This window comes from Engystomops pustulosus, chromosome 7 (assembly GCF_040894005.1).
Source record: "Engystomops pustulosus chromosome 7, aEngPut4.maternal, whole genome shotgun sequence".
In the NCBI taxonomy this organism is placed as follows: Eukaryota; Metazoa; Chordata; class Amphibia; order Anura; family Leptodactylidae; genus Engystomops; species Engystomops pustulosus.
This window is the reverse complement of record NC_092417.1, coordinates 115,390,340-115,417,866: the sequence shown is the minus strand read 5'-3', so window position 1 is coordinate 115,417,866 and position 27,527 is coordinate 115,390,340. Positions and strand designations below refer to the sequence as shown.

Sequence of the window (27,527 nt, the reverse complement as noted above, 5' to 3'; positions counted from 1 at the left end):
CAGGCCTGATTTTTAAAATCTGCCTTGTGTAATTATAGGAGGTTATACCTTTGAAACCCTTTAACATATCCAGGGAATTGTTTTCACATCACACACTGTACTTCAAAGTAATAGAAAAAGTTTGATGATATCTTTTGTGTTCATTTATGAAAAAAAATTTACATTTGGCAAAAATTTCTAAAAATTATTCATTTTCAAAGTTCTAAATTTTCCGCTTTTCATGCAGATAGTGACAGCACGCAAGTAACTTTATAAATAACATTTCCGGAATGTCTGCTTTATATTGGCGCAGGGTTTTATGCATCCTCTCTCTTTTTTAGGTTGTTAGGAGGTTCAGAATTGTGGGTGCAATTTTTTTCATCTTTATGAAAATCACCAAAACCCTTATTTCGAGGCACCTGCTCAGGTCTAAGTGACTTTGAGAGGCCTAAACAGCAGTAAAACCCTGTGAATTATGCCATGTTAGAAACTACACCCCTCAATGTGTAAAAAATCAACTTTAAGAAGTGTGTTAACCCTTTGGATGTTTCACAGGGGTTAAAATAAAATGGAGGTGTAGTTTACAAGCTGTAATTTTTTTTAGACAATGTATTAATTTTGGACAAAAATTAAACCGTCATAAAGTATTTAATGATGAAAAACTCCACAAAGTTTGATACACAATTTCTCCTGAGTATGAGCATGCCCCATATGTGGTGGTAACTGCTGTATGGGTACACGACCGGGCATAGAAGGGAAGCTGCGCGATTCAGAGAAGATCTGCATTGTACAGGCTATAAAATGTTTATTATTTTGTAATTTGGACATATGGAGGATTATTTTTTTTATGGATGAGTTCCATTTTACGGTTACATCATTTACGGGTGGTTCAATAGCTAATAATCAGATTTTAGTAACTCTTTCTTGGTGGACGTTACAAAAATCATTCACTCTTGTTTATGGTTTTTAGAATTTTTTCCTGGATGTTCACTGTACCATAAAAATAATGTGTTCTCTTTATTCTATGAGTCATCACGATTACGGCGATACCCCATTTATATAGCTTTTTTATGGTTAACTTGTTTTGCAGAATATAGAACTCATTTTGTGAAAAATTTGCTTGTTTTTGCATCGCCAAGTAACAATGGGCAGAACATTTATATTTTTTTGTTTACAGAGCTGTGTTAGAGTTTATTTTTTGCGGGACAAGCTGTAACGGGTTGTTACAGGACGTGACGATACCCTATATGTTGTGTTTTTTTTGGTGATCTTCACTTTTTTATGTTTTATTTGATTATTGCATGGGGACTTTTATTCTTTTGATTGCACTTTTTTCCCCTTCTTTTTACTGTTTTATTTTGTCCCAGGGTGGGACATGAACAAGTGATCATTTGATAATTTTTCTTATGTATTGCAGCATATTACATAGTCAGCCTATGCATTCTGCATAGGCTTACAGCAGCACTGTTAGATTGTGCAGAATGGCAACGATTGGGACTTTCGTGCCCTGCAAGGAGGGTCCCGATCGTCATGCCGATGGACTATAGATGCCACTGTCACTATGTCCGCGTTGTCTATAGTGTTAAATAGGCAGGATCGCAGCTACCGCGTACGTAGAATCTCGTCAAGGTATGGGAAGGGGTTACCATACTTTGTTTCTTTCCATCATTCAGGTAGAGGTTAATCTTGGTTTCATATGTTTAAAGAATGTTCTTCTAGAACCGTGTTGCTTTTTATATAAAAGATTTTCTTTTTTTTTTAAGCAAAGTCCAATCTAGCTTTTTTATTCTTGAAGCTTATGAGTGGTTTGCACCATTTAGTTAACCCTCTTTATTTACTTACATATAGTAGCTTATGGTAGACTGTAAGCTCTTGTGAACAGAGACCTCACTCCTTTTGTTCCATATGAATGTTTTGTGCTCTGTCATGTTTTATTATATTTGTATTTGTCCCCTATAATTTGTAAAGTGCTACATAATATGATGGCGCTATACATATAAAGATTATTATTATTATGGTACATTTTGATATTGATATGCCAACATCCAGGAGAGTGTTCACAGTGAAGAGAAAGCCCTTCACAACAAACAATGAAGTGATCTTCCAACACTATTGTCTACTGTGGCCTTGTTTTTTGGCAAAATGGCAAATATTTTTTTTTTGTACAGAAGATTTACAGTTTTAAAAAATCTACTCAAACCTAATATAACCTATATAAAACCGTACCGGCCCAAAGTATTAAGGGGGAAGTGTCATTTAGAGCGCAGAATGAAAGCCGTAAAAACAGAGCCCACAAAAAAAAAAGGCTGTAAATATGTTTTTTCCAGCTTTTCAGTACATTGCAGTGTTGTCAGTGTCCAAATATTTATGGACCTAACTGCATGAATCTTGTACTATGTGCTGGATGGATTTCATAGACTGAACACAGTGTCAAGGATGTGATGAGTCCATCATACTGATATTCTTCCCCCAAAAAACCGCATTGCAAAAAACACCATTGGTCACTTCCCCTCTCCAAAGAGCAGCGCAGGGCCGGCGCCATAACACGGCAAAATAAAGGACATATCCTCTATTTTGCCGCTCACGGTGCGGTAAGGCAAACGTGGGCTCACCACACAGTAATCGGTCTCTATAGACATCAGTGGCAACCGATATGCGGCCATATGACATCATCAGTGACGGCCCAACCCTGCTGACGGCACTGTGTGCAGATTAGAGATGCACCGATAGCAGAATTTAATAAAGATACTTAGTACAGGCATGGGTTACATACAAGATAGGGTATGTAGGTTTGTTCTTAAGTTGAATTTGTATGCAAGTCGGAACTATATATTTTATCATTGTAACCCCAGCCAGAACTTTTTTGGTCTCTGTGACAATTGGATTTTAAAAATGTTGGGTTGTCATAAGAACCAGGATTAACAGTAAAGCTTTATTACAGACACCTGTGATAACTGTTACACCTGATCATTGTAGCCTAGGACTAGAGCACAATAAATTACCAATATCCAGAGGTCCGTTTGTAACTAGGGGTCATATGTAAGTCGAGTATTCTTAAGTAGTGGACCACCTGTACTGTATAGTTAATAATTTTCTGATCACTACTATATAATATATAATATGTAGTACTGTCATATAGGTTTATTATCACATCTTCTAGAACTACCATCTGCTGTATTAAACTCACATTGGTAAACTCATTTTGTTTGTTGTCTTTGGTCTCTTGACTGTCATCTCTATTTTCATGTCAGGCATCTTACTTTATGAATTTCTCCACTCCTAACAAAATAAAAATCCTCTGATATTGGTGGAATATCACCCGGATCAGTACTGATTGCACAAAAGATAAGTTGCATTAAATGGCTGTAATATACAAGTGCCCCCTTTATAGTGTTGAAGGTCAAGAGCCAGTACTCTTCTGTGGATTGCAGCATATCCATTTCATCTAAATTGAAGAGAATAACAAATATGTACTAAATAAATAATGATCTACTATCAAAAATAAGAAAAAAGTTGCACCTCGCCACCCAAAAAATAAAGGTTGATCATTGGCTGAATCCTATTTCTAAACTGAAGTGGACACAATGACCCCTTTTAACAACATTTGTGCAAACAGTGAAGTGTGCAACAGATTCATGAATTGTGGCACACATTCTTCATGAATCAGGCGCCCCCTGCACTGTTCCGAAAGAGTGCACCAACTTTCTTTGGTGCACCATTAACATAGGGCGTGCAACACAATGAGTCGCATGCAACACATATGTGGCCGGACACTTCTTAAATACATGTGCAAGCAGTTTGCCCTGAAAAGAACATGCAAAGTCCAACAGAAAGTTGGTGCAGGGGCTTAAGTAAATTTGGTTCAGTATTTGAGCTTAAAGGGGTATTCTCGTCTGGGCATTCACATTCAGTTTCACTAATCTTCCATATATAAACATTTCTTCAATTGGATGTTATTAAAAAAAAAGTTCCTGTGTGAAGATAATTTCTCATTAATGTAGCCATGTTGTCCCTTAGAAACCAGATGGCTTCCTCGGTTACGACCACGTCACATTTTGGCAGCAGTGGCCAGACATGCGGTATGGAGCCCTGCTGGACCACCTAGATTCAGCAATCATCACCACAGGGTGGCTGTGCGACATGCAGTAACTCCCAGACATTTCATATACAAAACCTTTTTGTTTATTTGTGCAATCACCCCAGCAGACGTGGCCGTATCCGAGGAATCTCGTTTCTAAGGGACCATATGACTACTTTTATGAGAAATTATCTTCACACAGGAACATTTTTTTTAATAACATCTAATTGAAGAAATGTTTATATATGGAAGGTTTATTAAACTGAATGTGAATGCCCAAACGAGAATACCCCTAGTATCGAGCTTGAATACAAATTGAGTAAAGAAAGAAAAAGTACTGACATATTTGTATATTTGGAGACATGACCCTATTTTGACATAGTTCAGGCACATTTTTGGCACAAAGCAGCGGCTGTGAGAGGCCTATACGAGCTGTGCGTCATTTTGTGTTATCGCATGCGCCAACAAACCAAATGTCGCAGTGGTAAGCAAACTTTAAAGATAAGACTCAATACATTTGGCATACGTAAGGATGGTGCAGGGCAACATAGGACATTGTCCGTCACCTATTCAATGCATGTTCCCCATTGACAATTTCTATTACATCGGTGGACCTCAATGTTTTGTTGAAGATGTTCAACTTTATTTTTATTGAATCATTTACCAGTTTCTTTGCTGGAAACATCTTTGCCATACATTGTACTGGTTGTGCGTCCTTGGCCGCCATCTAAATCTCCTCATTTAGGCCAGAATTTTGCACACTCTATCAGTAACTCTCTGGCACACTCAACACAGTCGCACTAGACACTTTGGGAAAGGACAGCAGGCACCGATATTTTGTGTTTGCTCTGAAATGAAGGCATTTTTCCCCCATAGTATTTTAGGTTTTTTTTTATTGCATGTACAGATTCACTTGCAAGGTTGTGTATAATACTGGTCTTAATGAAATAAAAAAAGAATATTCACTAAAGAGAGAGAATGAACTTATACAAAGACAAACAGAAACTGAATCTCTCCCAGGGAACACTCTTCAGTCTAGGCAGCCCATTTTTGCACATCAAAGAGCAATGACTGTAAATATTAAAACATGTTTCTAATCTTGTGTTCTGATGAGCAGGACGTTCACAGTGGTGTATATTATAAGATCCTGCTGGTCTTGCCTCTTTCCTTTTGTCCTGTTTATATGGCACTTCCCATGCACTTCTATAGGAAGTATCACTTTCACAAAGCACGCTGCTTCTGTCCATTTGTTGGGGGCCTACTCTTCAGAAACCCATATGGCAAAGACAATCTGATCCTTTCTTGTGCTGGGGTGCTGACGTAGCTTCTGACTTGCCGCTTGCTCAAATCAAAGGCTTTTCGAGTTGGACAGGAACAGGAAATTTTCTGTATAAAAGGAATGTATTCCAAGACATTGTCTAGGTTGTTAGAAAAGAATATGAATGTAAATATGTGCGGAATAAAGGGCAAACAGATTCATGAAAACTATTTTTTTTACTGTATCAGCTGTACAAGCTAAACACTTTTCTTAAAGGAATTGGCAACGTATTTATGTCCCCTATGATTTGTAAAGTGCCTTGGAATTTGATGGGGCTATATAAAGATTATTATACACAAGCAGATATATAAGACCGACTCTGTGAAAAGATCTCCTCATATAAATAACATTCTGTATCTTGCAGTTACCTTGTTGTTGGGAAATATGCAAAATAAGTTTTCTAGGATGGAATAAGGAAAACGTTGCCTCTTTTTGCTACCTTGTAAGACAGCCCCTTAACACCATGCATGACTTTCAGAAAGCCTAATGACATGGGGCAGGATAAAAGCCAATTCCAAAAGGAACAGATTCCCAACTGATGTCAATGTGGTTGCATCTCTCATTATGTATTGCAGTGGGTTAGTTGCTATGTTTATATCCTGTTGGATCATGATGTACAGTACTCACCAGGAGGGAATCCAAACACAGTAGTGCAGTATTGCCATCTACTACTACATGCTTCATCATAATAATTCCTAATAACATAGAAGTATCATTAGAAACAAATAGAAGCAATCCTTGAATAGTTAGTAGTAGTCCCAACTATTATATCCTGTCAGAACGGAGCCCAAATTACTCACAGGAATTAATCCAAACACCGTAGTGTGGCATTGCCACCCAAAGACTTACTTCTGCTCCCTACTTCATCATTATAATACCTAATAATATAGAAGTATCATTAAATATTGAATACCCACATTTAAAAAAAAAAAAATTATCCATAAATAAATTTTGACACTCATAAAAAATGCATTAAATAGATTTCCATCTCAGAATGATAAATATCTCTACTACTGTTTCAGCAGAGGGGTTGCCCATCGTATCTAGAAATCACTTCATTGAAAGATACTGAAACTGAGGGTTCCATTTGATAAGCTGTTTCCCTGTCTTATTAAGAGTACAATGGATGCATTGATATTCATAACCTGAAATGGACCTAAAAGGTCCCAAATAGAGATGGGCGAGTATACTCGTCCGAGCTTGATGCTCGTTCAAGTATTAAGGTACTCGAAACGGCTCGTTGCTCGGACGCGTATTTCCCCTGCTCGAGATGGAGCATTTAATTAAAAAAACACAGTGAAGAACAGTGAAGAATAGAATAAAAACAGTGAACACAGGATCATTTAAGTGAAAAACCACAGTGAAGAATAGATTACAGATGTTCGGCACATCTGCTTGTCGGAAGATACGCGCGAAAAGGTGCAAGCAAAATAGTATGTGAAGAACAATATATATGTGTGAAGAACACATTGAAGAACACGTGGAGCAGGACAGAGACACCGGGGAGTAGCGCAGAGACATTGGGGAGCAGCACAGAAACATTGGGGAGCAGCGCAGAGGCATCAGGGAGCAGCGCTGAGAGATCGGGGAGCAGCGCAGAGAGTTCGGGGAGACTTCAGTGGAAGAAGAGGAGCGGATCCCGGGATAGCGTATCTCCCGACAAGTAAGCAAATGTGCCGAACATCTGCAATCTATTCTTCACTGTGTTTTTCACTGCGTTTTTCACTTAAATGATCCTGTGTTCACTGTTTTTATTCTATTCTTCACTGTTCTTCACATCTGCTAACTTGTCGGGAGATAATATACGCGCGGAACAGTGAAGAATAGATTGCAGATGTTTGCATACATCTGCTAACTTATCAGAAGACATTCTTTTTCAATTAACCGGTTCGCGACCGCCCGTCGTGTATTCACGGCGGCGGTCGCGTTCCGATGCATGGAGAGGGCTCGCGGGCCGAGCCCTCTCTATAGCCGGTAAGTCTCTGCTGCATATTGCATATTGCTGGCACCGATCGCGGGTGTTTTCTTGCTGATCGCCGGCATCTTTCCGAGGATCGCCGCTCCCCGTGACGTCAGCGGGGAGCGGCGATCCGTCGCCATGGTAGCTTCGGGTCTCACGAAGACCCGAAGCTACTTCGGGTTAACCCATTCATTACAATGTGCTATCAGCACATTGTAATGTATGAGGAGTAAAATCCCCATATACTGCCATACTTTAGTATGGCAGTATATGGTAGGATCGATCAGACAACCTAGGGTTAAAGTACCCTAGGGAGTCTGAAAAATAGTAAAAATAAAAATAAAAAAAAAGTAAAAAAAAAAAAAATTATAATAAAAAAACCTAAAAATTCAAATCACCCCCCTTTCCCTAGAACTGATATAAATATAAATAAACAGTAAAAATCATAAACACATTAGGTATCACCACGTCTGAAAATGCCCGATCTATCAAAAAATGATAACGGTTTTTCACTGCGTTTAACCCCGTAACGGAAAATCGCGTCCAAAGTCAAAACTGTCACTTTTTTGCCATTTAAAAAAAAATTAAAAATTCTATAAAAAGTGATCAAAAGGTCGTACAGTCCTAAAAATAATATCATTGAAAACATCATCAAAAGATGACACCACCCTCAACTCCATACAACAAAGTATGGAAAAGTTATAAGCACAAGAAGACGGCAAAATAAAAAAAAAGATTTTGTTCATGAGGTTTTAATTTTTGTAAATGTATGAAAACATTATAAAACCTATACAAATTTGGTATCCCTGTAATCGTACTGACCCAAAGAAAAAATTAGATGCGTCATTTGTGGCGTGAAGTGAAAGCCGTAATATCCAAGCCCACAAGAATACGACACAAATGTGTTTTTTCACCATTTTCACTGCATTTGGAATTTTTTTCCTGCTTCCCAGTACATGGCATGGAATATTCAATGCGATCACTATGAAGTGCAATTTGTTACGCAAAAAAAGAGCCGTCACATAGCTTTTTACGTGTAAAAATAAAAAAGTTATAGATTTTTGAAGGTGGGGAGTGAAAAATGGAAATGAAAAAACGGGAAAGGGCCCGGTCCTTAACCGGTTAAATAACACATTTTATTCCCGAAACATGGTCCCTTTGAAAAATGCTCAAGTCTCCCATTGACTTCAATGGGGCTCGTTATTCGAGACGAGCACTCGAGCATCAGGAAAAGTTCGTCTCGAATAACGAGCACTTCAGCATTTTAGTGCTCGCTCATCTCTCCCAAATTCTGTTAAGTGGCAAGAGGCAGAAGTGTGAATAATTTCTAATATAAACTACTAAAACGAATCTGCTCTTTCCATCATATACTTTTATGTATTATGGAGTTTTTGAAGTAACGTAACAAATCTGTTATACTTATTCTACTCATAGGTAAGGGGTTTGCACACTTCATGTTTTATACAGATTTGGGAAATCCTGGTTGTTTTATCAACTCTAATTTATAATGGCTGGGACATACTCTATTATTGCATTTATTAGGTAGGCAATATTGACCTATCATTAATATATGTGTATTGTTATTAAATTAAATATGATTTAAGTCTGTTTACTAATCTATTGGGGTTAGAAATGGATAAATTACTTATGAACATTGTAGCTTCTCCAAAAAGACAACCACTAAGAAGACCATCTGTTATCCATCCTTGATATATAGGAAGTACTATCGAGGCTTGGTGTAACTTCGACAGCATAAAGTTCTTTTTTCACTAAGTCTTTGGTGATAAATTGGCATTCATTAGTCCACAAGTCCGTTGGTATAGGCACACTGGACAGCAAGAGAGTCTGAAATAGATATAACCAGATATGTAATTGAGCAGTTCTGACATTTCTAAGAGACCTTCAATTTAAAATAAAAGTAATGGGGTTGTGTAGTCACTCTACTATTTGTCAAGGTACAAAACAAATTCAATATGTTTAGTATTAAACCAGCTTTGGATATAATTGTAAAACGAATACATGCATAGAATAAAGGATCAAAAATAGACTTTATCCTCCCAAATAGTGGTATGGCCCATTGTCTGTGTTATACTGGTGTCAGGCGGATAATGTATTTACTAACAGCTGGTCATAATGTTATCCGACTTCTTCTGCATTGATTCCTAATAGCTATGGTCTCTGGGACATAAACAAGGTCATAAACTGCTAACACAAAGTGGGACATTTCTCAAAAAATTGAATGGAACCAGAAATGTTCCAACTCCCAACACGCAAAAGTGCAACCACTTCTTGAGGTCAGGAGGAACCTCCAACAGCTGTTCAACAAGCGCTCAGCATTGTCCTTAATTGTCTCAGCTCTTTTGGAACAGCAGTAATTCTTGTTTATATTGTCAAGAACTTTTCCATGCAACACAAGTACAGCAGCCTTAGAGGTCACATGCCTAACCCCTGCACATGGTTACAATGCAAATGGCCTTCCATTGTTTTCCTTAATGTGCACTCAAATACAATGAAAGAAGCCACACAGGCAACAGGCTTTAACAGGCCCAGATATCTTCTAGTCACCAAGTCACAGAAAGGGCATATTTTTTTGTTTCATTCCATCATTGTTTAGTGTTTTTGGCTCAGTTCAACCATCTTTAAATACTCACATTCATCCATCCGTTGAGAGGTGATTTGTTTTTCTATTCATTTGAACATTTTCACAAATTTTACTTTGAAGTTTCATGCCTTATTGTATGCATTCATTTTTTTTTTATTATTCTGATGGTACAAAAATCTTATTAGACCTGATAAAGAGGAGCTAAAAAGACAATAAGAAGACTCGAAATTGATTAAAAACGTATTTTGATCAAGTAGTAATAGCCTAAACCGTTTGACAGATTTGATTTTATATAGTATTATATACCGTATATACTCGAGTGTAAGCCAAGTTTCTCAGCACAAAAAATGTGCTGAAAAACCTCACCTCGAATTATACTCGAGTAAACAAACCAAACAAACAGTATACCCACCTTCCGACGCCCCCCGGCAGATCCTCTTCTATACAGCGATGCTGCGGCATTGGCTTTGTGTCCCAGCGCTGTCCATCACAGACACCATGACGTCAGTCGTTCGCTGACGATCTACTTTTTGTGCCAGCACACACTATGATGTCAGCGAGCGGCTGGCGTCATGGTGCCTGTGACGGACATGTGGCCGATGCCGAAGCATCACTGTATAGAAGAGGACCTGCCGGGGAGGGAGGGGTCAGAAGGTGAGTACACTGTTTGATTTTTCCCTACAGGCTTTATATTGGGGGCAGGGGCTGGTAGGCTATATACTAGAGGGGCTGGCAGGCTATATACTACAGGGGGCTGGCAGAATTTATACTTCAGGGGGTTGGCAGGCTATATACTACAGGGGGGTGGCTGGCTGTATAATACTGGGGGCTTGCTGGTTATATACTGGGGAGACTATGACCATTGCATTTCCCACCTGCGGCTTATACTCGAGTCAATAGGTTTTTCCATGTTTTTGTGTTAAAATTATGGGTCTCGCTTTATACTGGTGTATACACAGTATACAGTTAGATGTGTGATAGATGCAGAAATGAAACCAAATAAGAAAATCAGTGAAAACCGTAATGTACCCCATGAATTGCTTGTTGCAGCACCATTAGGATTGGGGTGTAGGCGTATCATAAGACCTCTTGCTTCCTTTTTTTAAGAGTGATTTATCAGTTCGATAGATTTTTTTTGTCACTTTAGATCTTTTTTATAGTGGTTTAGACAGTTTGATAAAGATATATTTTTAGATTAAAGGTTACACAAAAGCTTTAGATTTGTCTCAAGTTCTTCCTAAGTATTTACTACTGCAGGAAATGAGTGGAGTGAGTTTTCGCTTAAATTTGCTGCTTCTTTAAGTCATACTTGGAGGAAATCTACCACTTAGAAAATTTCAAAGGAAACCGAGCACATTCATATTTAGCCATGCGTACGTCTCTTTATTATCCATAAAACCAACTGTACATATAACACAGGGTGCTCAGTACTACTCTGCTTATAATTTATTCATGTAGCCTGCTCCTCTTCTCTTTTGCCCTTTCCCTCAGATTCAGCAGTTCACATGAGGCAGTGACTCCATCAATGCGCTGATGCGCAGGTTTGTATCGGGTGACATCGCTGGCTCTCGGGAACTGCTGAATCTGAGGGATGGGACGGGATAGAAGAGGAGCAGAAGGTGTGAATAATTATTAGCAGAGGAGCGCTCTGTATGACATGCACTGGAACGCCTGGTGCTAATTAGCATAAATTATACGGTTTAATGCATAATGAAGAGTAGCGCCTACTTCAGGTTGGCAACGGCTAAATGTGAGTGTGCTTGGCTTACAGCAAGTGGTAGATTACCTTTAAACCAGTTGTGGTAGATGGTTTAATTCACTTGATTTATCTGGATTTACACTGTCTGTTGTGAAAAGTGGAGAAGGTTGGAAAAAGGTTGCAAAAATAGCACAAATTTGGCACATATCGGCAGATTTAACAATTGTGAGAAATTTTAAAGACAAAAAACTGACATAACTGCAATGATACATCCCCCTTCGTACCCCACTGACAGAATTGTTCTCTTACTTTGTTCTTCAGGAATTGGGGCTAATCTTGTTAATGTTTTTTCAGTTCATTATGGACAATTATTTATGCATTGCTCTCCTAAGGTCCCAACAAAGCATTTCAATTGGGTTAGAGCTCGGGACTTGGACTAGGCCTTTGCAACAACTTGCTTTATTCTATTTTCTATTTGCTGGTTTGCTTGGATTGGCCCAGCCTTTAGCTATAGGATGGATTGTCTTGGATTTCACTCTAGAATACTTTGGCATGCAAAAGATTTCATGATTAATTCAAAAACTGCAAAGTGCCCAGGTCCTGTGGCTACAAAGTAATCACAGATCATCACCCCTTCCACAGTCGTGCTTCACAGTCGGTAAATGGTGGTTATTTTGAAATGCTGTGTTTGGTCCTCGCCAAAGGTGGCACCTTGCATTACAACCAAACCTTGTTCCAGAAGTTTTGTGGTTTGTGCATATCAACTTGCAGCCTACAGCTGTGCTGTCATGTACCATGCTATACTTTTTTAATCCTTTTCTAAATTGTACGCTTCTAAACATCCTGGGGCCTATAGACTCTAAGATGAAGCTCTTGTGTTTTTTTTCCTCAAAGAATGGACCATTTGATAAATTTGCTAAGCCACCTACTTCTGGGATGGGACCATTTGGGTGTATTTATCCAATTTTTAACATATCCTGATAAATGACAGAATTTAGAGGGTGTACTTTCTATTTTAGAAGCCCCTTCATGTCTTATAAGCACTGTAATTGATTACTTATTGTAAACACATTTTGGTTTTATGTGTTTTACAATAAATAATGGAATCCACTGAACAGTTAAACATTATACAGTAGACATTTCTCTTACTCAGGATGCTAACACTTTTTTTAATACTATTGTGTTTTCTTTTTTTGTTTCTTTACTAATTAAGAAGCAGAAATGCTGTGAACCATAATTGTATACACTAACTCAGCCACCTCCATCAATAGTAGTTTCCCACTGATGCATGGGATACCATGTCAGCTCTTCAGAATTTAAGTGTCTGCTACAAAGTTGTGTTTAGACCCGACCTAAACATGGACAAGGGCAAGAGGGATCCACAAAAGAATGAATAACAAAGAGCACTTTCTGCTCCACTTCTTGCTCAGAAAACATATGTTCACCCAAGCAGGCAGCCGCTGGGATAAAGACAGGCTGAAGGGCAGCAAACAAAAGCCATGTTCTCTCTTCGCCTTTACTGTGTTTCCAAACATATTCACAGCCCGGGCACCATCCTGTCATCTGGCTTCTTTTGCTAGCCGATTTATCTTCCGTTTTCCCACTCTATTCTTTCCCCCTTCCATATTTTTTTATTTTCACTTCATATAACTCAGTCTGTAAGACGTGACTGCTCCAGAATGCCTGGTGTTAAGGGTCCTGGAGAGGGGGGTTACAGGATAGATTACTTGTGGTAAAAGGTTAACCTTGCACTCACCCGCAGACTCTAAGATGCCAAGTAAGTTCACAGTTTTACTCCACACGGCTCCAGCGCTCACTTTTCTGGAGTTGTAACCTTGCACCACAGACAAGTCCAAACAAATTACACTGCAAAGGAGTTATTGATCATTTGGAATTGACACAATATCAGTGTATGGAAAAAGAAATATTAAGCACATTATGTGAGAAAAAATATGCCATAAGAGCTGAATATTATCAAAGTCATATACAATATCAGCTTCTGTTGTAGGGCACACTATTACTTGTCTATTGTCCATGCAAAGGTTTGCAAATAAAAATCAAAAGTACTAAAACGTGAAGCGGGTACATACACACAGCAATATTTGTCTCAAAATATCTTAACCACATTACTGCATCAGAATGGTACAATATGTTGTGGTGAGGGCTGCTCATCTAAGGCCTCATGCACACGACTGTATGGTTTTTTTGTGTTTCTGTATTTTGGCCATAAATACAGGAAGTTTTTTACCCGCACATATGACACCGTCTCCTTACTGTAGCCATATAAAATGCACCTGGTTCTGGTCTCCCTGGATACTGCACGTATATGCAGCAGCATACCGTGCACAACCATATGCAGCCTGTATGCAACCCGCATTTTATACATTCCCATAGTCTTCTATGGGGCGTACAGAACAGAAACACATGAGAAAATAGGACATGTTTTATTTATTTATTATTTTTAGGTTTTTGCTCATGGCGCGGTATGTTGCACTATACGGTATTAAAATGGACGGTCGTATTGCCCATTGTAATTAATGAGGCTGTATGCTGCATGTATATACGGCCGTATTCATATGTTCATGTGCATGAGGCCTAAGAACTTCCTTTTACTCACAACTATGACCACACTCATAGGATGCCGATGCATTGACTTGCCAGATGGGGGCCTGGTGAATGCTCCCAGGCCCACCATACTTAAAGGGGTTGTCCAACACCGTTAAAAAAAAGAAAAAAAAAAAACATTGGTGTCCAGGAGAGGGCTGCTTTAAAATATAAACATTTACTTACCTCTGCACACTCTCCTGGCGCCCTGCGCTACCCTCTCTCCAATCTGTACCCCTGTAAACAAACAGCGGCACAGAAGCTTCCAATGCTTTTAGCTTCCAGGTGGCCAGAAGCTGAGCGAATTGCAGCATCCATGCCCCTGATTGTTTACAGGCTCATGGACCAGAGACGGCAGTGCAGGACAGCAAAGGTAAGTACTTTTTTTTTTAAGCAGCCACCAATGTTTTTTTATGGTCTTGGACAACCCCTTTAACCCTGCCTCCTGTAGGACCTAATATACTGGCTTTCAGCTGTATGCTGAATACACTGCAATACCATTGTGTAGAAGGTGCGATCAGGGCATCACACTTTCTTGTCCTTTCCTAAAACAAAATAAAAAAAAGTAATTAAAAAAAGTTAAATGTTTAGAAATAATACCTTGGTTTCAAATTTAGCAGAAGAACTACCAACAGTGGCTGTTAAAATTATGAGATGACATATTATCAGGAATATGCCAGTATTTTGTGACAGAGGAAAGTCAGACCTCCAATACAAAACTTGTCTAATTTTCCCCTTTACAGAGATGTACCAGCTGTGCATTACATTTCAGAGCCTCTTTATTAAGGAAAAAGGGCTAGCTTGTTGCACTTTGGATATACAGAAACCATTACCTATTAAATATGTGTAAAGTTCCTTTTCTTGGAATCTTAAAGTAATATAGGTAAAAGAAAATGTGAGGGGGAAATGTTTTGTATGTGGGGGGAGCACTTGAATTGTGTCTATTGGATATAATTTCTAGTAGTGTAGGTATGCTTTATACTGAATAAAGATGTAAGAAGGATATATATATAAAATTGTGCAACCTGATCCAACTACAGTATCCCTAAAATTGTGGTGGATCTTGTTTGCATATTGTACTACTTGTTTACTATATTGTTTACTACTTCAATATTTAGAGATGACAGAGCCCACATTACTATGTATTTATTGCAGAGTATTGACAATGCTACAACTGTTTATTATATACTGGATCATTGGGTTCCCTGGGTAAGTGGGATTCCCTGACATGGGCAAAAATTACTTATTCCAGGGATAAGTTCTCTTTGTATGTTACAGAGAGTAGTGGCATATGAAATTCACATATATAGTAGTTTTTTAGACTTGTTTTAGTTGGCAGATCTGGTTAGGGCCATTGAATACAGAACTTTAATTTTATGAATTTAATCTACACAAATAGAAAGCTTGTCCATATGAACTTTTAGGCATTTTAGGTTGTTTCTTTAAGGTCACAGCAGAAGTTCTTTGCACTTTTCTTCAAGCTGCACCATGTCTACCAGCCCTATAAACCTGTTAAGATCATGTAAGTTAGCTGCAGTTTATTGTCGTGGGTCACACATTCGTGTTTATTATTTTGAACTGAATATGGTTTGACATTTTTTTTCATTCCTTCTGTATGCTTTTTACTTTCCATACACCCGCCTCAATGTATTATTTTACCATTTTTAAAGCACAATATATGAGTATAATTTTACTTGTCAAGCTTACAAAAGTGGGAATAGATCCCAGAATGAAGGTATGTAGGAAGCAATAACGAAACCTTAGCTATGTATTCTTTTGTGTAAACTGAGAAAATATCTGTAATCCAGAAGCATAAAACCAGGACTAGCTGTTCTTCTGAGAGCAGGGACCACAAGGATTGACAGTCACACCCCCACCTCATCTACAGGCAGGAAAACTCCTTTCAATGCTTCAAAAACTAGTGATCACAAAATTAGCAATGGGAGGAGGCATGGTAAAACTATAACTGTAATAAAAAACCAATGTCAAGTTAATATGTTCTTAAAACCTTTCATTTCCATCAATAGTAAATCAATAGTAAAGTATTTTAGTGCATGGTAATAGTCTTGTATTGCTCATATTGTGGTACAGGCGCAATAGAAGTGAGACTAGAGAAAGGGGCCATGGAGAGAACATTTGTATGTATACATGTCATTGATACAGTTACAAAAGGCACCTATGCTCAAGATACGGTTCATACAACTTGTTTTTAGCAAGTAGTCAAGGGGAATGAAGTCCCAATTTCCTATCAAGCCAAAAAAGGCACTTGTTTTAGCAATCCGCTGCTAATGTACTGTACGTGAAAGATTTAAGACTTGCTGGAAAGATTTGCTTCTGTTTTATTAGTGCTGCCATTGAGAAAGCAAGAGCAGAACTTGAGAGAGGTGCTTCGAGATTTCTTAATGGGCTGTCAGGGGCAAGACACCCGGTCTAGGTTTCGCCAGCACTCTTCCTGTGCATTAAAAGCAACAGGGGCCAAGCAGCGCTTACAGAAGTATGAATTACTTGATGCCTTCTCTGTTCCATATGGTCAGCCGTGTCTCAAACAATTAATCACTTACAGAATCTTTGCATTGGATTTAGGGTTTCAGCTGTACCTGTGCCAGGGGGGCAGCTAAAGGGAGGGGAGACTGCGTAAGCATAAAATAGCAAGTTTAATAACACCGGGCGCCAAAGCCTAAGCAGCTGGCTTCTATAAACAACACTTCTCATCCCCGTCTCACCTTTACAATGCTATTATTTTATGTGATACCTACCAGGAGAAATAGGAGAATATTTATATGCATCTGTGTAGAAATATCTATAATGGTTTATGCTTGTAAAGTTTTATGTTCTGTAAATATATTAATAGTGGCATAATGCAAATGTAAGTAGCCAAAATTCCCATTTTTTTAACATATGTACCTTGAAACGTTCAGACACAAGGTCCTAAATAAAAATCAATGTTTACCTTAATCATTATGAAATACTATACCCTTTTAATGTATGGTGTAATTTTATACATAACAGAATTTCCTTGTCATACCTTTTTTTTTATTTAACAGTTTAAGCTTTGGAATTCATTAAGATAAGGTATTGATACATTATGTTATGCCCAGTGCCGGGTGTGAAGTGGTGGTTCATCACTTCTAATATCTTTGATGTTTTTGAAGCTCTGCACTGCCCCCTCAGGCTCTGCACGGGGCATAACACATAAAATCTGAAATACCGTATTTCTTTAATGATCCCAAGGCTCCTACAACCAATATAAGGATGAATTACTGCTGGGACCTGAGATATTATTAAAGTTGTGATGTTTGCGCAGTGAAAATCAGTTTCCTCCGAAAGTTTTGATAAAAAAAAAAAAAATTAACCACAACATCTTTTCAATTGTGGTCACGTCAATTACATTACATAAGATAGAATTCTAGTTGCTGTTTTTGCATTTTTTTTGTTTTGCAGTTTACTTTAAAATATGAATTATGTAGTCTCTGTGGTTCACTATAACCGTATACATTGTAGCCATGTTGAACAAATATTTTGCTGTTTGTAATATTTTAAGTCAGCACAAGTAAGGCACTTAAGAAAATACAATTTCTTAGGTACACATCCTGTTGACCTCAGATTCTGGCCTGTTAACCTTGTCTTTAAACATCAGGTCACTGGGGCAAGTCCATCTCACTCAGGAAACAATTGAAAGAAAGTGTTGGCATTGTACAAACATTGGAAATAGCACACATGCCCTTATAATGCTGAGGCATGATAAGGCTATGGAAACCACAACTTAGAGAAGTGTTTGTTATCCACTCTGTTGACCTCTAGCCCCTGACTGTAAAATACTTCCATTAGCTGTAGATAGTAGGTGAAGGCTTCAGTCAACCCTTGGGGAAGCATCGGTCAGAGAACTAGTACCTGTCATCAAGGCTCATAAAATTTCTTATAATAGGTTCCTAAAGTAATGTGGTCACATATTACACTCTCACCTATGTTGTTTGTGTACCAACTACCTACCTTTATGTGGACTTGTTTCACCAATATATTCTCTTCTTACTAAGGGAATGAAGATAGTCTGTCTATGTTTGCCCCAACATCAAAGTTTATAATTTATTTGAATACCAAAATAGAACCGGTTAAAAAATGTAAACCGGATGGAATAGCGTGCTGCTGCAAGATGCTGTGGTAAACATGCTGGTTCAGAATATCTTCAATTTTGAATAAATCCCCAACAGTGTCACCAGCAAAGCACCCCCACACCATCACACCTCCTCCTCCATGCTGCATGGTGAGAGCCCGGCATGTAGAGTCCATTAATTCACCTTTTCTGAGTCACGCAAAGACATGGTGCTTGGAACCAAAGAAATCCCACTTGTGCCCTGTCAAGTTTAATACCTGTGATGTGATATATGTGTGTGTGTATATATATATATATATATATATATGTATATGTATTATAATAAAAAAAAGGAAGCAGTACATGCGAAAACTTATACTTAGTCCATCCAATGAATAACAAAGAGAAAAATGGCGGCACTTCAAGATTCCATCCAAAATTGTGTACTTAATTCAAGTGACCACTGCAACTTTTCGACTCCTCGGGTCTGGAGTCTATCTCAAGCGAATATCAAGGTCCACTGTAAAAAAATTTATAGAAATATATAAAATTGCCTTTTTTTAACTATTTTCTCCATATTTTCACTTGCTAGACCACAGTACCTAAGGAAAAAATAAAAACCTTGTAATGGTCAGGATGTAATAAGAAAATTTCAACATCCTTCATTCTGAAGTCTAAGAGGAAATTAATGGGGTCTGCAGAGTGAAAACTGTTTTTAAGCTAATCATACACCTTAGATAGATGTTCGCCAAAGATATATGCCTCTAAACACACACAAGAATTTTTCTTCCCCTGAAATGAGCGTAAAGTTGGGGCAACCATTAAAAATTTTAATAATTAACCGGTTCACGACCGCCCGCCGTGTATTCACGGCGGCGGTCGCGTCGCGCTGCATGGAGAGGGCTCACGGGCTGAGCCCTCTCCATAGCCGGTAAGTCTTTGCTGCATATTGCAGCAAAGGCTTACCGGTAACATCCGCGATCGGTGCTAGCACCGATCGCGGGTGTTTTTACAGCGTGGGCTGCCGGCAAAGCTGCCGGCAGCCGCAAACAGATAGCGGCGCATGGGCGCCGCCATCTTACCTGGGATCGCCGCTCCCCGTGACGTCATCGGGGGGCGGCGATCCGTCTCCATGGTAGCCTCGGGTCTTCCGAAGACCCGAGGCTATTTCGTTTTAACCCCTTCATTACAATGTGCTGATAGCACATTGTAATGAATGAGGAAGAAAATCCCCATATACTGCCATACTGTAGTATGGCAGTATATGATAGGATCGATCTGACAACCTAGGGTTAAAGTACCCTAGGGAGTCTGAAAAATAGTATAAATAAAAATAAAAAAAAGTTAAAAAAAAAAAAATTATAATAAAAAAACCTAAAATTTCAAATCACCCCCCTTTCCCTAGAACTGACATAAATATAAATAAACAGTAAAAATCATAAACACATCAGGTATCGACGCGTCCGAAAATGCCCGATCTATCAAAATATGATAACGGTTTTTCAATGCGTTTAACCCCGTAACGGAAAATAGAGCCCAAAGTCGAAAATGGCACTTTTTTGCCATTTTGAAAAATCTAAAAAAATCTATAAAAAGTGATCAAAAAGTCGTACAGTCCTAAAAATGATATCACTGAAAATATTATCAAATTTCGCAAAAAATGACACCATGCACAGCTCCGTACACCAAAGTATAAAAAAGTTATTAGCGCCAGAAGTTGGCAAAATCAAAAAAAAATTTTTTGCACAGGAGGTTTTAATTTTTGTAAATGTATGAAAACATTATAAAACCTATGCAAATTTGGTATCCCCTTAATCGTACCGACCCAAAGAATAAAGTAGACATGTCATTTGGGGCGCTCAGTGAAAGACGTAATATCCAAGCCCACAAGAAAATGGCGCAAATGCGTGTTTTCACCATTTTCATTGCATTTGGAATTTTTTCCCCGCTTCCGAGTACATGGCATGAAATATTTAATACCATCATTATGAAGTGCAATTTGTTACGCAGAAAACAAGCCGTCACACAGCTCTTTACGTGTAAAAATAAAAAAGTTATAGATTTTTGAAGGTGGGGAGTGAAAAATGGACATGAAAAAACAGGAAAGGGCCCGGTCCTTAACCGGTTAAGACTAGAAATGGATTGGCATGGATTCAATAAACAATGCTTTTCCAATTTTTCACTGGCATAGTAAAATAGAACTAAAGGATAGAAAAAAAAATAGAATAAAAAATAGAAAAGTCCCCTGATTTTACCCCATTAAACTTCTAGCCCTCTCAGGTAGGATATGACATTTCCTGTCTAGAATTCTCTTTTTTATGTTAAATCTCACCCAGAAACAATATCCTCCAAAGGTAATGTTAAAATGAGCCAAGAAGAGTCATTTTTTTGCACCTGTCTAAGGTTCTGTAGTACTTGGAAACATACTTTTCGGTTTTAAAGGTAAGAATCTCATCTTTCAGATAGCACCAGTCTTGTGGTTCTCTGAGCTAAAGAACCGGAGATACAATCAGTTGAAGACAGTTTATTTGTAAAGCACTACGGAATATGAGGGCGCTACCTTGTTTCCCCGAAAATATTGTTATTTTTTTCTCCTTAAGAGGCACTAGGCTTTATTTTCAGGATATGCACAAAAAAAATCAACATTTATTGATTCATACATACATAATGTAGTCATTCCATCATGTCCATCGGTTTTAACATCTGAATTTGTCTTGTGACTCTATTTATATTTACAACAATTAGTAGTGAACCTCCATAGGAGCGCACACATGTATACTTAAAAACAGAGTCATAAGAAAATCAAATCTTTATTGCCAAAATAGTATTACACTTAATCACAAAATACATCTGATTAAAAAAAAAACATTAAAAGAGACATCTAAAAACATGTACCCACACTGTCAGTTTTCTTGTTATAACTATGAAGGCAAAAGATATATAGTTCCAATAGGCGCTGGTTTTATCCTCAGAATACTTGACTCTATAAACTCAGATACTATACTCTATAAACTCAGATACCACTAGGGTAATGCATACCACTATTGTACAAAAATAAATATCATATCACTGCCTTATACCTATTGAAAAACTGTTCCATACACCCGACGAAACATACGTTGGGGTGTCGGACAGTGTGGAACTGGTTGGTGAACATGGTGTCTGGTGGGTAACTTGCTAGTTCAATAAGTGACTTGAATTGTACAGGACAATAAGGACTCTACAAAGGACATTGCATACCCTACCAGAGAGGGCTAGTAGTATAATGGGATAAAATCTGGTGATCTGAGTTTCTTCATCAATCGGTGCAAGAGTCAATCTGGAAAAATGAAAATGGAAACCTACAGTACTATGGAAAGTATTCCGATAGGAGATTGTAGAAATATCACTGCATGTGAATACTACCAAGCCACCTTTGTCACGTATTGTCTGATAACTGATACTTATGTTCCTGGATTTTCTTCTGTAACTCATTTAATCTATTTAGACATATGTCTGGCACATTATCTCCGAGTAGTAAAACAGAGGAACACTGAGATCATCCAATGGATACCTCTTAAAGATGAAATATTGGCCGATTTGACCAGTATCACTAATCATTAAATGACTTTATATGATTCAACATATTAAAACTTCTTATAGTATATTATTTTTGTGTGCCACTGACAAAATCTGTAGCCATTATTGATTGAGCTTACATAGCTAGCTCTTTTACTGACAGTTTATGTCGTTTTTTTGGCAGTAATGGCCTAATATTCCTTCCTTGTTTCTGTGATTTAAGTCAAGTGCTTGGATCTTATACCTTTATATTGACTCCAACTTCTGTTTATAAGGAAAAACTTACCTTGTATTTAATCTTTTCTGTACTATATCATGTCCTTTATTTTATGGATCTATATAACAAAGATGATGTTGCTCTTTTTCTAATAGAAAGCAGTATATTCTTAACCCCTTCAGGACGCAGCAGGTTTTTTGGTGATTTTTTGCTCTCCGCCTTTTCATTTTTCCGTGTACAGAGCTGTGCGTTCCAAATGATACATCTACTTTATTCTTTGGTTCTTGACTTTGGTGATGTACCGTATATACTCATGTATAAGCCGAGTTTTTCAGCACAAAAAATGTGCTGAAAAACCTGACCTTGGCTTATACACGAGTCAATTTAAAAAAAATGTAATACTCACCCTCCGGTGCCCAGATCCCCGGCGGCTCCTCTCGATCCCAGGCGGCGGCTCTCGATCCCGAACCTGATGTTAAGCACATTTTAAAAAAAAGACTTAATACTCACGCCGATCCTCGGTGTCTGCTCCCGATCCTCGGCGGTGGCTCTCGATTCCCAGCGCCGGCTTCTGTCTTCTTTCTTCTCTTGCCGGCGGAGTCACGTCCATGCGGTCACCCCGCCAGCACTCACTATGATGCTACACTACCGCATCATAGTGTGTGCCAGCGGGGAGATCGCATGAGAAGAAAGAAGACAGAAGCCGCCAGGGGGCCGCTGCCGGGGATCGCGAGCTGCCGCCGAGAATCGGGGGTGAGTATCGCCGGAAGGTGAGTATGCTAACATACTGGGGGCAAGCTGGCTGTATGCATAAATGGGCTGGCTGGCTGGCTGTATACTATATGGGGCAGGCTGGCTGTATACTTTATGGGGCTGGCTAGCTATATTCTATATGGGGCTGGCTGGCTGTATTCTATATGGGGCTGGCTGTATAGTACATGGGGCTGGCTGTATACCACTTCGGGCTGACTGTATACCACTTGGGGCTGGCTGTATACTACACCCTCGGCTTATACTTGAGTCAATAGGTTTTCCCTGGTTTTGGTGGTAAAATTAAAGGTCTCGGTTTATACTCGGGTCGGCTTATACTCGACTATATACGGTATATAGGGTTTCTTTTGTTTTAATGCATCTTCAAAAATTAAACAAATGTGTATGAACAAAAAATCTTCTGATGCTAATAACTTTTGCATACTATAGTGTACGGAGCTGTGTGAAATGTAATTTTTTGCATGATGAGCTGATGTTTTCATTGCTACCATTTTGAGGACTGTGTGGCCTTTTGAACACTTTTATTATGTGATATAAAATGGTGTAAAACGAATGTTTCGGGCATTTGGGTGCTCTTTTCCGTTATGGGGTTCACTTCCAGGAATAACCGTTTTTTAAAAATATATTTTGATAGATCGGGTATTTATGTAAACGATACGTTTACTTTTTTAAACTATTTTTTTGATCCTCTAGGGTATTTTAACCCTAGATAATCCGATCATTCCTACCATATACTGCAATACTACATATTCTCGGCTTATGGCGGGCTTGACAACTCTGAAGCGTGCATAATTAGGGTAAAGAGAAGAAGCGCCGGGGCAGCCACAGATGCCTTATTATCATAATTTCATAATTATTTTTTCAGCAAAACCTCTCAGTTCAGGGATTAAACAAGATATATTTCTGCATCAGTGTAGCTACAGCATTCTCAAGTTATGTTTGCTTCATAATGTATAAAAGCAAATTGTAGATTTCCGTTTTGGTTGAATAGCCTGCCAAATTCCTCTTTCACAGATCCCCCCCCCCCCCCATCTACCACTGACATTGTTTTTCAAATTGCAAATCCTGCATTGCGTGGTCCGCACCCCTGCAGTGTAGAGGCTCACTGAGCATGCACATCTTCTCCTGTCTCTTCGCTAACCATTTGCTTTTTTATGTATGAAATTATTAAAATAATATATAATATTACGTTTATTTAGAATTAATGTGATATTACATACAAAATAGCTTGGTTGTACTTCTCAAGTAACTTGGGTTAGAACGAGTTAAAACATACTACTTTATGCCTTGTTTTATGTGACGCATATATTGACTAAAGTCCAAATATATAGTGGCCATTTTCAGTCATCATTCTCCATATTGATTAAATGGCAAACATGCAATAGTAATAATGAAAATATATTGATTTACTGTCCTCATTTGCCTATGAGCTTTTTATTAATTTTACGTGTTTCCCCTTCTTTCCCCCTTTGTCTAATTACTACATAGACTGGTCTATTGCTAGAAGAGCTTGAAAAAGACTATTGGAGGGGAGAAGACAAGTACAAAATACTGCAATGTATCACACCAATTCTAGTAGAGCGCCAGGATCTGCGTCAGGGATGGAGAAAGAGGTAAGGCTGAAATTGAATCTGTGCAATAATGTTCATTTATATCCTTAAAGGGATTTTTTTCAGGAATTCTGGAAAATTCTATGCGATATAAAAAAAAAGTATATTAACCATGCTCCAGCTACCGGGCCCAGCATCAGTTCTGCTGCCATTTCACGGATACTGCCGGCAGTGGTAGGGAACAGGTGACAGAAGTGCCATTGTAGCTAGGACCAAAAGCAAGCCTGTCCCAGCCTTCATGTTTTTTTTTGTTTTAGAATGCCTTATAAACCCCAAGTTTGCGGTAGCAAAAACAATACTATGTTATGCTTTTCCCTCAAAACACGACACCCCCCAGAAAATAAGACCTAGTGCAATTTTATTCAAGCTTAGAAATTTAAGGCCTCTCCTGAATATAAGACCTAGCGGAAGTTGTTGCTACCCCACCTCCCACACCATACATGAGTATTAGTAGATTATTTAGATACTGCAAGAGGTTGTGACATGAGCAAAGATTTCAAGGGATAAAATCACTGACGGTTGTGTTACCTGGACAAGAAGGAGTCATTGAAGGAAAGTGCTATTGTTGAACATGAGAGATTAGGGCTAATAATTCTAATAGAAATGGATTCACAAGAAATACAGCATGAAATTCAGGGTTTGGAGAGTTATAATGACATTCTATGATGATGATGATATGACTGTCTCTGAATAAATGTTGCTTTTTGTTCATAAATTCTTGATGGAATTCAGAGTTAGGAGAGTAAGGGTACATTCATACAGCCGTATGCAGCCGGGCGGGTATACAGCTGTGCGCTGCCACACACACGGGAAAAGATAGAGTATTGATAGGGCATTGAAAGATAGAGCATTGCCTTCTAATTTGTGGCCGCACACACATCCCCCAGAGGGCCATGTGAATGTACCCTTATAAGGATCTTAGAAAAGTTGATGACATGATGGTCTTTAAACAAAAAATTTAGCTTTTTGTTAATAAATATTAGGATCATAAAATAATAAGATTATTGTACTTGGACATAGTCACAATTAATTTTTGATTGGCTGGTTATGTTGATGTTTGTGATGACATGACTACAGTCTGTTAATAATGTTGATTTATCAGCAATAAATATCAATTCTTGTTCATGGAAATATAGAACACCCCCTGAAAATAAGACCTCATGCAATTTTAGGAGCAAAAATTAATACAAGTCATTGTCTTATTTTTGTGGAAACAGGGTATTATCATAGCAGTTGATAGTTACAAACTGGCAAATATAGGGATAATGGAACTGTGCGGCCTGCAAAATGCCGTAGATAGACTGCTGCCTGGGTTCTTGTCACTCCATAAGTAAGGAAATAAGACCATTCAGATTTGGGCTACATGACATTGTACAAATCTACAAATATGGCATTTACATCCTTGAAGCCAACTTATAAAGGCAACTAAAAAGATACAGAAATATCTAGTTTTGTCCAAGTGTGCATAGGTCAAAGGTTAATTTTTATATGAAGATTTTGTGAACGCTTTCTGATTGGGAGGAGGGATTTTGTGCTTGCACCTGTTCCAAAACAGCTTGTACAGTACAGACATTTGACATGCGCTGTGACCAATGACAAATGGAGAACATGCACCAGGCTGGGGAGAGTAGTCTAGTCAGGCCCATTGGGCAGAAGCCTGAGGAACATGTCTGAGAAGGGGCAACACTTGAGGGACAGTCCAGCACCTTCTAGCCTGAACCACACTCTGCTAGTTTCCAAATTAGCATATAAATGAACCTTTATTTTTTTCATTTTTTTCAATTGCAACCAGTTTAAGTGACTGAATAACAATGGTATTTTGATTTTCTTTATTAAATATAATTATATGATGGGGAACCCAGTCACCTGGGATTTGCCATTATTTGTTTTTGAGGTCATGAGAACAAATTGATGAAATGACTGTAGGATGTTCTGTAGAGAGAGAACACAGAGATTGTTCGGTGCTTGTATACCACACAAAGGCTTTAATGTCACATCATCTTGTTAAAACGCTCTCAACAACCTGAGATACGCTGGATAAATAGGATGAAGCCGACTTGTTAAAAGAAGCAAGCCATAGCTTCCTCATTATGCTGCGTTTGTTTATGGTAGGTGACAGTAGTCTGACAGACATATCACCCAACTGACTACGTGACCCTTCCTTGGCCTTCTTCTTAACCTACGGAAAGGACACATTAACCTGCAAGACGGTCAACAGCTGAAAAAAGTCATCTGCTCTCCTATTAAGAAACCAAGTTAAAAAGAGTGTGTAAACAATAGAGGTAGAATCCTGCCTTTATATTTAAGGCAAATGCCTAATTAAAGTAACATTAACCCTAAAGTCGGTCTTGCCAACTCTGTCAATGCAGTTAAAAGTAATCACGCTAGATACTGTAACTTGTATTCTTAAATAAGGAAATATATTGGACATCCAGAAAAATGACTGACCTATGGTCACTACGTTATATTACATACTAGTTCTGCTGAAATGTCCCTCTGGATACACTACAGGCATTCCCCGAGTACAAGATATGTTCTTTAGGTTTGTTCTTAAGTTGAATTTGTATACACAGTAAGTCCAAACTTTTATATTTTATAATTGTTCTTCCAGACTATTTTTTTTTGTCTAGTGACGATTGGATTTTCAAAATTTTTTGCTGTCATGGGAATAAGAATTAACAGTAAAACTTCATTACAGACACCTTACAGCTGTTCTACAGCTTGGGACTAAAGTAAAGAATCCACAGAGCTTCTCCAGACGTCACAGTGGGCAGAAAGGTCCATCTGTAAGTCAGGGGTCACCTCTAAACAACATTTTTAAAAATAGATTGATGAGAAATTTGCACAACTTAAACGTAATATTTTTTGAGGTGATTGACAAAATGAATTATTTTTATTCAATTTACATGTACAAATTTAGCACACAGATACTTCAAAGTTTCCCCCTTGGACATAGATCTGTACGGATCTTGAAAGTATCCAATTTTTGAATGCTTGGCCTGCTCAACCATCTTATTTGACAAAGATGTTTTCTTAGTCCC

General features: G+C 38.3%; 1 protein-coding gene across 2 annotated transcripts in view; it reads left to right on the top strand.

Moving 5' to 3' along the window:
* FTO (FTO alpha-ketoglutarate dependent dioxygenase) overlaps positions 1–27,527 on the top strand; it is a 209,695-nt gene that overhangs the window by 47,008 nt on the left and 135,160 nt on the right. For both annotated transcript variants that reach the window (XM_072117657.1, XM_072117658.1), the window contains exon 8: positions 24,365–24,489. In XM_072117657.1, coding sequence (XP_071973758.1) covers positions 24,365–24,489 — 125 coding nt within the window. The remainder of the gene's footprint in view (positions 1–24,364; positions 24,490–27,527) is intronic.